Source organism: Rhyacophila brunnea, unplaced genomic scaffold (assembly GCF_057557595.1).
Source record: "Rhyacophila brunnea isolate RB1 unplaced genomic scaffold, BYU_Rbru_1.0 scaffold_17, whole genome shotgun sequence".
NCBI lineage: Eukaryota > Metazoa > Arthropoda > Insecta > Trichoptera > Rhyacophilidae > Rhyacophila > Rhyacophila brunnea.
Genome location: NW_028232827.1, coordinates 25782812 through 25797659, shown reverse-complemented (window position 1 = coordinate 25797659; position 14848 = coordinate 25782812). Strand labels below are relative to the sequence as shown.

General features: G+C 34.5%; 1 protein-coding gene across 8 annotated transcripts in view; it reads right to left on the bottom strand.

Annotated features, from left to right (window-relative positions):
* The window catches only part of Not3 (CCR4-associated factor Not3), a 33818-nt gene that overhangs the window by 4265 nt on the left and 14705 nt on the right, over positions 1-14848 (bottom strand). For 2 of the 8 annotated variants that reach the window (XM_085944995.1, XM_085944996.1), the window contains exons 5-10: positions 12030-12246; positions 11300-11403; positions 8483-8834; positions 3810-3950; positions 1266-1369; positions 359-790 (exon numbers count right to left, since the gene is read on the bottom strand). In XM_085944995.1, coding sequence (XP_085801121.1) covers positions 359-790; positions 1266-1369; positions 3810-3950; positions 8483-8834; positions 11300-11403; positions 12030-12246 — 1350 coding nt within the window. The remainder of the gene's footprint in view (positions 1-358; positions 791-1265; positions 1370-3809; positions 3951-8482; positions 8835-11299; positions 11404-12029; positions 12247-14848) is intronic. The other 6 variants (XM_085944997.1, XM_085944998.1, XM_085945001.1 and 3 more) reach the window with 3 other exon arrangements.

Below are 14848 nucleotides of genomic sequence, written 5' to 3'. Positions count from 1 at the left end.
TCCCTTAAAAAAGTCAGGGTTCTGAAAGTACTATTGTTTTCTATTTTTGTATTACTGATATTCTAGTTTCTGGTTCACTCATGCTGTAGAATTCCAAAACTTTTTTTTCTAATATGGTTGAATGCCTACTTAATACAGTGGCTCCAAACTGGTAACTATATCTTGGAAAACTTACTTGTTTTGAAATAAAAATAAAATATTCAAACCTCGATTTTCGATTCAATAGAACCAAACCCCATTCGGTTTTTCCACTCGAACTGAACCTTTAAAAAAATTAGGCATTTTAACAGCTCTAATTCTATCACAACAAACTAATCAACGAAAATGAGGAGATGAAGAGAAGACGGCAACACCCGACCTGATTGTAGTACGCAGGCGTAGGATAGATGTGTCGGGGCAGGTAGTTGCGCATCCTCTCAGTGTCGGAGGGATGCGGCAGGTGGGAGTAGGCGGTCTCCATTCGGCGAAACTGCATCTGGTGCTCTTTGTGCAGGGGCTCGGGACCTAATGGCGCCACGCCCATCAGCGGGGTGATGTTGGCGCACGCCAGAGGGGACGCAGCCGTCGCTCTCTCCAGACCCGCCCGCTCAACCGCCTCCGCCGCGATGCTCTTCAGCGAGTGAAGGGCCGGAACGGAAGGGGGCTGCGGGGGCGACTGGCGGGAGGGCCCGTTGGCCGTGAGGGGCCTGTTGGGCGGCAGAGGCAGGGGCAGAGGCGGTGCAGGGGGAGGGGAGGCGGGCGGCGAGTCGGCCACGGCTGCCGCGCCCGCCGCCGCACTCATCGATGTCGCCTGAAATAACAACACGGCCAATATTACTATCGGGCTGTTCGTTCACCTAGAACTATGAAGCCGCCAACATAAGAATGTTTACAGAAAGAAGCGGGCCAGTGAAAATTAAGCAAAAAGAAGTTTATATCCATGTCACTAAACATACATTCTGGTCCAAAATAAAGATCGGCAAATTTGGAAAACATTAATATGAAGCAGAAGATTAATTATTTATAGAACCATATTAATTCAACCCAGCAAAATGTATGCTCTCCCTTGTCCATAAGCATTATGTCTGTGAGGCTATAATCATACTAGTACATATTAGCAATAGTTGTACTATCAGGATATAAGTTTTTGATTAGATACATTGAACAATAAATGAGAAATAATATTTAACTTAAATTTTAACATATTTATTTTTAAAAATGTAACAAGTATATCTAAAAATTGTCTGAAGTTTGATACAAATTACAAATTGATGATAAATATTTACCTGGAGGTTGACAGATAACTGCGGCGTGGGATGCGACGGGTGTGAAGGGTGCTGCTGACTGCTTGGCAAATGATGTTGAGAAATGGGCCCGTTTTCAACTACATCTGAACAATCAAACACAACCATTAAATCTCACCTCACTTGTTTAATTACACTTCAACTCACAACAAAAACAAAACATTATGATGCAGACGCGCGTCCTCACCATCAATATTAATCAGAACCGACTTTCTTCATCGAAACGCGCACGATCCAAAACAACACTGAAAAATGATCAATGTCACAAAAATACTCATTGCCTAATGCTTGAATAATATTAAAGCAGGAAATGGTCCCAATTCATCTTTTGGCAGCGATCTTATTGCCCAACAAACAAAGTGTAACGTGACCTAACCTGTGTAGAAAAACTCTCACAACACATTTTCAATAACACACTCGTTCACCTGTCACCGTGACAACTGGCGATACTTCTCGATCACTGTTTTCACTGATCACTGATCACGATAATGAGGCTGCAATATTTGTCAATGTCAATAACAAAATCGATTCGTTTCAAAGCCCAAATGAGATATTTTTGTAAGAGAGAAAATGTTCAGTGTCCACGCAATGACAGTTGCTTTTGTCAAGACATCGGTGATGTACTTGGAAGCGGTCCAACAAGACTTGTTGACTGAATTGTTGGCCATTCGCCAGCTGTTTCTTCCATACGCCATTAAATAGATAGAAAAAGAAAATAAAGCCGTGGCGCATGTGTGCGACGGGGAGACAAAGAAGGTCGGTTCATTCATCGCTTCGAGTAAGTGTTGCCGCTTTTATAACACAGGTGGCGTCCTCATTTCTCAAATAATTTATTTTTGTTTTCTACGGGTTACTTTGGAAAGTTTCATCTCTTATTATTTAATAGACAAACTGAATAACTTTCTCATAACTTATTTATAGAAGCAGTATAATATTCTTTATCCTATTGTACTAAACTATATGTTATAAAACAAAACCTATTCATTATTATAAAACTTTCATATCATTATAACACAGTCTGTAATAAATTTGTCTTTTCATTGCATTAATATTTATGCATAATAAATTCAGCATTATGAAATTTCACAATTGAATGATTAAAGTTTATTATTTTTATAGGTAGGTATTATTTTAGTGATAAAAATGAAAATTTAAAAAAATTAAATATGTTAAGTGATCAATATTAAATGAGCCACAATTTTATTTTCACAGTGAAACCTTTCCAAAGTAACCGCTCTCAGTCTATTTAAAAATGTTTTCAGTACAAACGTGAATCTCGTAAGGAAACATTCCGCACTCGATAAAAATAGAACAGTTAAATTGGTCGGATATGTATGTAAAAATTTATGCATTTGCACATCAAAGTTTAAAGCATCATGTGTCACAGTAAATGATTTATATTTGACGATGACGGAGTAATAGTATTTTTTATTAAAGTGAAATTTTTTTTAATTCGAAGGACACTAAAAACACTAATAGAAACTGTATGTCAATATCTTTTCAAACAATGATCTTATTTATGTACTCAGATGATTTTGTAAGAAATATAAATAAAACATAATTAAATCAATAAATGACCTGTGATGACTGAACATAATAATAAAATAATCATAACCTCATTTCTGATAACAAAAAACTTTTCAAGTAAAAATGATTTTATGTATCGTCGTTGAAACTAGAAAATTGTGTAACTCCGTTTTAATCGAAAATTCACTTTGAATGCCATCTAGTGGCCGTTGATAATATCTATCCGTCTTGCAAATTTTGTAATTCCAGAAAAATTGTATCATTGTTAAATCATGGATGATTTCACTCCAAAACCATACATTTGTATAGGAAACCATAATGTTTTTTGTCTCTCCTGTAAAGTAGTGTTTTTGGAGTTACACAATTTTCTAGTTTCAACGACGGTATGTGAAACATAGTTTCTACTAAAGGAATATTGATAGAATTACTGAATCAAATTTCAAATCAAATCTGAATTACAACTTGCAACCGATTAATGATGGTAATCTACGGTCAGTTTTGTAGAAATGAAAAAGAGGGTCCCTTTAACCAATGCCGTCATTTTCAGATGACTTTCAGACCTTCTCTAAGTAAGTAGATACGCTAGAAGAAAATCCAACAGCCAATGAGAAACAAAAGCAAAACCAGCCAAACGATATAAAAACAATGCACCGATGAAATAAGCAAAACGTAATCTTAAAATGAATGAACAGGGTGAGACGGGATCGAACGACCGATTCGTCGGGCATGCAAAACCACAAAAAATAAAATATGGCAGGGAATAAAAACACTATTTATACATAGTTTACATTATTGGATAGGAGAGTAGTCTACTGATCCGACTGATTAAGAGCTACAATAGATCGATACAATCGATAGCAGTAATAATTTAGATGTGCAAATATTTAAAACAGGGAATGGCATTTGCGCAAAGGTGATTACAGCCACGGGCAAGAATGTGGCACTAGACAATTTGAATAATTGGCAACAATCGTGGACGGGCAGTAGTGGGCGACTCACTAGGGACGGCGTGCTGCTTGAGGGGCGCGCCAGCGGGCGGGACGTGGTGATGAATGTGGTGAGCGTGGTGCTCGCCGAGGGGCTGCTGGAGCTGGTGGTGAGGGAGCTGCGGCTGCACTGCTCCCACGTGGTTGGCCATGGCTGTCATGCATGCGTATTATCAGTCCCTCGTCTCCCCCGTCACATTTATTACACGACCCCCCCGAATGAATTTTAAAACTCTCCGGCGATGTCTACCGCCGACTACTGCATTACAGTGAAACGAGACTTTTTTTCTTAAGGAAATCTTCAAAAGATTTCAGTTATATAACAAGAATCATTGTAACTTCTTATTAAAATAAGAGTGCTTTAAAATCAACCGTACCAAAGAAAATTTTAGCAGGTATCATGGTTAATAAAAACTTTTTCAACACTGTAACAGGCTATAAAGCCCGATGACAGTACTGTAGTGAAACAGTAGTGCAGTAAAATAGAATCCGGAGCCCCCGAGAGAGCCCAGTGCTTTACGCACTAGACCACGAGGGCTGTCATCTAAATAGCACCGATCAGCGGTGACAATTTTTTTAATCTGAAGAAGTATCGATAATCACCCCCCCACCCCCCCTCTCCCAAGGTCCCGTAACAATAATTTTTAAACCATGAAACCCGATGACAATTTCTTATAATAATCCATTCAAATGGTAATAATATTATGTTGGATAGAGGATCGTTAGATAATTGAATTATATTTCAAAGTAAATTAGTCAAATAGAAGTAGATGACTTCACCTTATAAAGGATATGTTAGAAGCGACATAAACTCCCAATATAAACAGTTGCAATTCAAGTAGCATTAAAATTCATTAACTCATCCCAAATAAGATGTTGCAAGAAACCAAACTCAGATATGCCTACATCAAGGGTTTACCCAAACCCTAGTAAAGATTACTCATTACAATCAACTAATCCTGATCCAACAAATGAATGATGTTATTCATTAATTAAAATAAAACAAAATACTTATTCACATAATTCAATAATAATTAGAACCAGTTCTGTATCAGTTGAGAATGTCCTGCGGGACTATTCTATACAAAAGGCTGCTTTCGTCCGCTAAAACCGCTAACTAGGTTTGCGGTATGTTTGTATTGAATTATTAGCACGTATTGTAACAATTACAATTAGTTGATATTAATTGTTACAATAAATGCTATATTTTAACGGCATGCCCCTTGCCTGTGCTAAAATTTAGAGCATGAGTGGTAGAGAGAGCGAGAGAGAGAAACAGTTTCGACTGATTAAACGGCTAATTGATTGTTACAATTATAATATTTCAATACAAAATGTATGTAATAGATACTAACACATTATCACTTTAGCACGTTAGCGGTCGATAGTTGCCTTTTGTATAGAATAGACCTGCTGGTAATGATACGAAACCAGTAATGAGCAATATAAAATTATGTGGAATAAGTATTATATTATATTGTTTTATTTTAACATAGAAACATTAAACATCAATATTATTGGTACGGCTGTATAAAAATGTTGGGACTTTTTATATATTATCATAGAATGAAATATATATTATGTAATATACATAATTTTATATTCTTTATAACACTGCAACGTACCATGAGACCCAATAACAGTACTGTAATGAAACAGTAGTATAATTAGTAATAGAAGCGAAACAATCACAAACACCCACGCTTTGAGAAAACCACATAAATATATTGTGGCCTCGCCGGGAATCAAACCCAGAACCCCGGATGGCAGTCCAGCGCCTTACGCAATAGAACACGAGGGCTGACTTCAAACCTTAAATATTACTCTAATCTTGTAGGCATATCTGAGTAAATACACACACTAAAAAAACACTCTGAATGTTAATAAGCATTAAAATAGCGTATGTAAGTTTTTGTTATGAATCGTTAGTTTTATGATGCATACAATAAAATATGGATCCCGTAAATTATGAAGTATTTTCAACACAGTATAATATGATCCCATACTAAAAAACTACAATGAATATTTCATGAAAGCAAGTGAATTACCATAAATCATGAAATAAAATACAACAATATGAATCAAATTGTCACCAAAAGATTAAAACCATAGAGTATTTCGGTGAAAAGTGATATTTTATATAATGTGTTATCGGTTAGTATTCACCGGCATATAAATATTGTTTCGATCATCGGTGATCTCCTCATACCAACAGGAGTACCAAAATTTACATTTGAATTTGCGTAGTTATATTTATTGTCAACGGTGTGTAATGGGGGCAGAGAGGGAACAAAGTGTTGCGGGAAAGGGATGGTTGGTAGAAGTCCAAGTTATAGTCGAGTAGAGGTAGGAATTTATAATGGGAAAATTGTGAATAAAACAGGTCATATTTTTAATTCATTTTTAGAGATACTAAACTAGTGATTATTAAGGGGCCCGTAACCGAGCCACTTTTTACGGCAATTTGATACAGCAATTGTGTCGTCGTTAATGGTTCCCCAAAACACAACAATAGTAGTCTACGTTGCCGAAACTTTACATCTATTTCCCATGCTCTCTGGCAACATGGTTGGTCGCTATATGTAATATAATGATACGGCAATAATTGCTTGATAAATCTATTTCATTCTCGCTCTGCTCCATGTATGCGTCTCTATTTGACCTCACCCTAGCAACAATAAAAATATTGTATGTAGTGACAGCCGATTCGACAATACATTATTATAATTTTTCGCTGTGTCATTATTAATATTATTATGGTGTTATTACTAATCGTCAATTCATACTACGTACAAGAATAAATGAACAAACCACAGGGTATTTAAGCATATTAACGAGGTTTATTTACGTCTTGAACTATGGAACATGTAAGCCAAACTATATAATGATCAAAATATGAAAAGGACCAATTATCGAAGAGTTGAACACCCTGAATGTCCACCTCCTTCTCCACTCCTGTATGAATCTCCAGTTGGCAAAAATCGAAGAGTGGTGACAGTATAATGGTAATCAGTGTTGCTTTCTTCATAACCGTATCTACTTTCTTTTTTTTCGCACTAATTGTATATAACAAATACCTACTAAAAGTCAATTTTTGTCATTCTTGTAAAGTTTTTAAATAAATAATTATCAATAACTAATTTCTGGTTTATATTACTATATTATTTTTATATGTGTTTCACGTTTGTTTAAGTAGGACCCGATCCAAATCCTTATTTTATTTTAGATTTGTTTATGTGATTATATAGGACGAGATATGGTGCAGAAACTTCATTGCCGGCCGTTGTTGTCACGTGTACGCACAAAATACATCAGCCTTACTTGCCCGACACTGATGACGGGTCATCAGTGCAATCTGCAATTTTTGATGCTCGTTTACGGGCCCCTTTAGACATATAACCTATTCATACGATAAATGATTTTGATATTATTCACCATCTTTAGCAAAATTATTGTAAATTCTGAAAAATTGTTACTTTGACACAAAAGTATTAGGGAAATGGGTTAACTTCTGGTACTACTGGGGCTGTAAGAAGGTACGATTCTCAAGTGTGAAGAAATATAGGATAAACTTAAAACAAGTACTAAAGAATATGTTATTTTCAATATTTACGCCGCTATCATAATATGCAATAAAATATTGTTGCTAAACAAAACGCAGTCGATATAGGTAATATTTTAAGATATTGAGCAGGCTTTGTATTTCTTGAATTTTATGGCCTGAACATCATTATGTCATAAATCAAACCTGGCTTCAAAGTCTTGCCCTATGGCGACTGGCTTCCAGACTTATATCTTATTAATCTGTTCTGTGATATTGACAATAACTGTAACTCCTACAGAACTCATATTTAAAAAAGATCATATATGTTCATCAACACATGTTGTAAAAACAATATTAATATGTGGTGAATACAAAGTGATGGTCCATTTTAATCGTTAGAATTATGATTTTGGTATACAAATATTACTATCTCCTTAGTTTGAATACAAAATTTCATTAACCGTAAGCAGCATGTTGATAAAATGTGTGAAGCGGGGTTTAATTGAATTATCCCAGTGTTAACCACAATAAAAACATGTATGAAAAATAATGAGAAACTAATTTATGTCAGTTCCACAGTTTCATGTTAAAATAATTGAAATAGATCCTTCGGTAAAAAATATTTAGTTTGCTGCATTCAGTTATAGCTGTATTCGGATTAAAGTTTCCATAGTGGAGAACAAAATGTAACCGAATGTCATAACTGAACCGTAGGCTTACTGTGGAAAAGCATCAAGTCAGTTTGAAAACTCTACAGCGAAGTAGCGGTGGAATGCGTCTCAAAAATTGTGAGTGCCGGTTCAAATGGAGCAAATGGAGCAAATGGCAAACGTCACATGTTATTTGTTTGTCATGTACTCTAAACTCTATGGATTGGAGAAATGACTAAAAACTGTTGGAAATAAAAAATCAGTTAAGTATAATAAGCTCCACTATGCACAGGCACATATTATACTATGCATAAGAATGAACACTGGTTATCTACTTTTTCACTTTACAATTTTTCACAACTGTATAAACTTCTTGTCAAGAAAAAATCTTGGTAAAAATCTCTTGAAAAATAAGTGAACATGAAACTGCGGAGTGAACTTATATTGATGACATCACAGTGAAGTAAATAGGTGAGAGTGAACAATATTTACCGGCGTTGAAGGGATGCAGGGGCCCCGTGGGACTGAGGTTGTTGGCGGGCGGGGCGGCGTTGTGGTGCGCCTTGCTGGGCGTGGAGGAGACAAGCGTGGGCTTGGCGGGCACTTGGTGGGCCGGCATCGATATCGACAGGGAGAGGGGCAGAGAGAGAGAGGCGCCCGAGTTACTGTTGGGCAGGTTGTTGAGCAGGGGCACGGAGTTGTTGAGGAGAGAACTGGTGTGAGAGGCGGAGGCGGAGGCCGAGGTGGAAGTGGATATAGAGATGGAGTTGTTGGAGGTGACAGAGCTGGCGTTGCTGGTGTTATTGCTGGCGCTTATTGCTCGCACCGCCATCGGCTTCACCGGCTGCAATATGCAATATTTCAAATTAAAAATATTTAACTACCTACTATAAAAGAGGAAGTGATACACAAACATTTCATATCACAACTTACAGCACAGGGATCTCAGAAGATTTCAATCGTCTATCTCCAAAAACCGATAAGTCCACATGTAATCGAAATTACTGTATATATTCTAAATATCAAGCAATAACAAAAGATATAAAACAATATGTTCAATTTAATTTCCGTAGATGTATTGCGTATATGTATTCATCAGTTAATAAAAATGAACATAAATTATTCTAATTTGAAAATAAAAAATGACAGAAAAAGGAAACAATGTTGAAACTGATCATTTACGTTCAAAACAAAACACAAAATATTGAATTGTGGACTTGTTGGTTTTTGGAAATAGTGGTCTCGTTCATAATATAGCTGAATTGGTAATTATAGAAAAATAAAATGGCAACCTTTGTTAACAACTTGCTTTGGTTACTTACTTACAGTAAAAACAAAACAATGATTCGGTCCGTGGATTGTATGCGTACAAATACGTATTCCGTCCTCAGCGCTACGAGTACATCGACTGGCAGGTTATTAGTAGCATTACTATGGCTAAACACAAAAAAAAAAAAAAAAAAAAAACACTATGGCTAAACATCCGCACGCAGACTATCGACCAACCGATTCATTGTTTTGTTTTTACTGTACATACTGTTATTAGTGATTTTACATTGTAGTTCTGTATTTAAACAACAATGATATTCTAGTCACTATTGAATAAAACACTTTATTTAGACTTGTAAAACTAATGTACATCTTTTAAGATATAAATGAAGTCAGTTTTTTAAAAAAAATGAAGTCAGAAAATTTAAATACATCATTTTGAAGGCTTAACTTTCATACACATTCGGATTATGTATTGAATCTGTGTCTAACCCCACATACTCGTGGTATAGTGGCGGAGTACACACGTATCCACTTAACAAGTCGAGGGTCTCAGATGGAGTCAGGATTATTTTTATTACCTTCTTAAAATAAGTAATTTTTGATTTTTTAAGAAAAGTCATTTTCAATGACTGGCTCATGAAATAGTGTACTTTATTACGATTTATTGAATATTTTTGTATGCCAGGGACTCTGAAATCATTTCGAATTACGAAATGCAAATTAAAGGTATGGTTTTATATGAAAATAATGTTCAACGGACTCTTTTTTCGGGAAAATTTTGAATTACGGCGAATTTAGAATTATCAGTGTTCTTACTAACGAGGTTTTAGTGTAATTTATTATTTTACATAACTGTTGGTTGATTATTAAAACTAATGTTAACTGCGCACGGGCTAATGAGTAATGTAAATGACTTAGATCATATCATCACCGTTCAGGCAAAAGTCACCAACCCTAAAAACATAGTTTTGAGATATCGCAATTTGAAAGTTTGAAAATGCAGGAAAAATCAGATTTTATTGTTTTTAAGATTTTATCTACATTAAATTATTTTCTCATGTCTTCTTAATAATTTTTTTAATGTAGTTTTACTTTTTGATGCTAATTAAAACATTTGGAACGTTTTGAAGGAGGCAAGGTAGCTCAATTATGGTTTGGTGACTTGCTTGTTAATAATCTGAATGTTAGCCAAAAGAAGGATCAGTAAAACTCACCATCCATAGTATAGTGACTTTTGCTTGTATATTTATAACGAAGGATTTTTTTTTTTATATAGTCAATAATGTCTATTCACCTATAATGACTTTTGCTTGTTAAGATTTTATCGAAAGTCATTTAGTGAAAAACAAATAATTCGGATTTAAGCAAAATTTTACTAACTAATGTACCGTGGTGAGTTTTGCATCTTAAAGAACATAATTTTACGCTTCGGGTGACATACTCAACTCAAAACTACCATTTTCAGGGTTGGTGACTTTTGCCTGAACGGTGACGATATTATCTATGACACATACTGCCATAGGGCCAGTCTGGTAACGATGAATTCAGTAAAATTTAATACATTTACAGTCGACACAATTTTTTTTATATCAAATCGACATTTAGGACGAGGTATTGCTTTCGACATTAGTTGTATAACAATGAGATTTTGAAAAAATTCACTGCACTGGTGGAGATATCGTAAAGCCCATTTTCAGTTTACACTTACCTTTGCAGTAGTAAAACGAATAGGCCGACCAATGAAAGGCCCCCCATTGCCTTGTGGAATGTAAAAAACCGTGTACGCATCAATACAAACTTAAGTAAAAGCCTATCTATCCTATATGGTAAACCATCATCAAATAAAAGCTATTTTCAAAAAAAGTGAGGGTTTCTCCCATTTTCATTTTTGATTCGACCCATCTACTATGGAAAATGAGCTTCCGTGTAAAGCAATATTCTGATATAATTAGCATTGAAGATAATTCAAAAGCAAGTAAACATCACAATGAGTATACTTATAGATATCAATAAATAACAAAACATGCCCATGCGTACCTTAGAAATAATGTCTTCTAATTTCTTTTTCTTTTCCAAACATTCTATTGAATCGGTAGAATGATTGTGAACACCTAATCCGGGGGAGGCGATGGGACTCGTCCCTGAAAACAACAATTAAACTTTTATAAATTCCTTACAATATAATACATACATCAAAAGTCAGTAGAGAGAACCCAACATTAAATGAGCGCAATCATTTCTTAATAATGTGGTCTCTTTGTTTACTTTGATGTGAAGAAACATTCTGTAAATCATAGCATAGACTATGCGGAGGCCTAGACTTGAATAGACTACATTGATAATGACAAAACACATCAATTGCAATAAATGTTTGCTATTTGTAATCAAATATGAAATGGGATATCATTTTATCTGAAGAGTTAAAACAAACAAGCCGTTCATTGATTGCGATTGAAAATAGATTTATGTTTGGCACCAATTCGAATGTAAAAATAATATTTTAATCGAGTAAACAAAGCATAAAATGTTTTTTCATTGAACCAACAGCTGATGATAAAATTGATAACGAGACGGGTTATCTGTCATGTTATCAAACACTGATACAATGTCATATTCTGATTTATTTGATTTATTCGCAAGCACACAGTTGAATTTATTGGTCCATGCATATCTCGACTTGAATTGACTCTCGAAAGGGGCTTGAATATGTATTTTTATTCTTTAAGAATGAATATAGTATAGTAGAGTGAAAGGGGTGTGTTCTCACCGGAGGTCATGCTAGTGGGCGAGGTGGGGGAGACGTTGCTGTTGTTGCTGTCGGTGGTGACGGAGGAGGGCAGGCCGACGCCCGCTACTTCGATCTCGTCCAGGCCGATGATGTCATCGTAGATGTACTCGTTCTCGTTGAAGTCGGGGTCCTGCGATGAGTCCACATAGTATTCTACGTCGTCCTTGATTCGTCTTATCTGCAAAACAAAATCCACCTATCTTAACTTCACTTACCATTGTCTTTTTGAACGCCTCGCCATCGCCTCTCCCAACAACTCCACTCCACATACATTTTGTTAATATAGATTATAAATGTACCAACATAAATCACTTGCCGCCTGAATTTGGAACTAAAATTATTCCTAATCAGCATTTTTTCAAAAACTACTTCGAAAATTGAATTCTACCACTCTCCGAGGTGAGGAAATTAAAAATACTACTTTTGGTGTTGACGGTTGGATAAAACGAGTTTAAACGAAAAATCAAAATTAAAAATAAATTTCCATGTGCAAAAGAAAAAATGAGAATAATTAGTCATAAGTCAGAATAATAAAATTGAAAAATGAGTTGTATATAAACATAATCAAGAAAAGCAGTTATTTTCGACTTATCTTCCTTTTCATTTTCATTTTATAAGTATTGTCGACAAAGCTGAGTACTTCAAAAGTAATTTGTAGGGCGCCCAAATGAAAAATTTATATTTTTTTAAATTTAATTAATACAAAAGTGCGACATTCGTCACACGATATCCACGAATAAATGGATGATTTACGTTGGTACATCTATAGCTTATAAAGTTTCTCTCTATTTTACTAATTTACGTTTCCGTTTTTAGATGTGTTTGCAAGCAGAAAGGATACAAACATTGTAATAATATTGATATATAATATCATCAAGTCACTGTGGAATTTGAAAAATTTAGTAATGCAGTTAATAAACAGTGTTGATTGTCATCGAGATCCGCAATATTACACTGGTGATTGTCATTTAGTTTTAGCAATAAGTATTTTTTTTTCTTCGACAATGTCTGATCCTAATAAGATCATATCGTCTCTGTTCTGGCAGAACACACTATCTGGAGAATACTAGTTGTGAGTAATTTGACTTTGAAGTTGTTAAAATGTTTGAAATGGTCTATCATGTGAGTTTATTAAGGGGGGACATGCTCAGCGTAGGTCAAAATGGAGCATTTGTTCGATTTTCAAAGCATGATCCTGGACATACCTTAAACGTTGTAGATAATCTATTTATATGATTTTGAAGCCTTATTATCCTTTATATTTATTTTAAACATTTGATGACTGCATAAAGTATTTTTATTACAAAAAATAGTATTCTTTTAAACCTCTCGCTCTAATGTTTCAGAATATAGTCATATTTCAGTACATAAATGTGCAGTGGTGTAAAGATTTTTTACATTTATTAATTTTTAAACGCATTTATAAAACCATCAGTATAATTTATATCGACATTATTATAGTGAAATATTTACGATAAAAAATTATATTGATAATCTCTGTGATCCCAAATTTGACAAGAATTAGGCATTTTATTATTCAAAAAAATGGGCAAGATTAACACATTTGAAGATAATTCTAAAGATACTCATTATAAGCTATGTCTTTGACCATTCAAGTGTGATAAACATCCTACGAATAATGATTGCTTTATAATAATTATTGACCTAAGAATTTAACCTAGTGTTTTTTTGAAATACGCCATTTCTTTTCGCATTCCCCAGTGGTTAAGCTACAACATACGGCCGTAGCCATAAATTGACAAACTATAATTGAAGTAGGGAGTAAAATGATGTTAACGCGCGTGTTTGAACATGTACCGTTTAAAAAAAAAAAAAAAAACAGTTAGGTACATACGTACATAATGTCATTTTTCGAATTAGTGTCTTCTGCCAGAACAGTGACGATATAATATGGGCGTTTGTATTAACAGATTTTGTTTTTACGAGAAATGGATGTCAGCCACTTGCTCAACTTATTAGGTCCATACTCTGACTCCACACAAATTTAAAAACACTATGTGAACTTGCCGGACCCAGGATTTGAACCTAGGACCCACGACACTATAGGCCGACGCTTAAGCCGCACGGCCACCGTCGGTATATGTATTATATACCTTTATAAAGAGAAAACTCGCAAAGCAATACAAAAAAAAATACAAAATACAATAATAATTATAAAAAGTCATATTAAAGTATTATTTGAGAAACTGAAGACTTAAATTTTTTGAAATTGAAAAAGAGATTCAAATAACTTTAATCATCTCATAAGTTGTTTTACTTACTTATCCATAGCAAGGAAAAAAACAGATAGAAATTGTATTAATAAACAGAAAATGAATATGCAAACAATCATTGCCTCATATAAGAAGAGAACTGCTCAATAAATATGTTCCAATCAATAAAGCTTGTCATGTTATAATGGTTTTGACACAAAGTTTAAGTTAAACATTCTAGGATTCTAAAATAATTTAACAAGAACTTTGTTTTCGAAATCACTATAACGGAATTGTATTATGTAGCGATAAATAATATGAATATTCTCCAGAAGACGCAATGATTCCTTACTTAATGAACAAATTATACTACTTGATTGATGAAGGAATTTGAATTCAAATTCTAATTGATTCCTTACTTGCTTTGAAAGTAAATTTTTATGATAAATAATGCAAAATGCAATTTTATTATTATAAGCTAAACACAAAATAATTAGATAATAAATTAACTACAAATTATTATTTTTGAAAAAAATAATTAGATAGGTATATAATTTATGGCCATAATGGATGAGAAGCAGAATG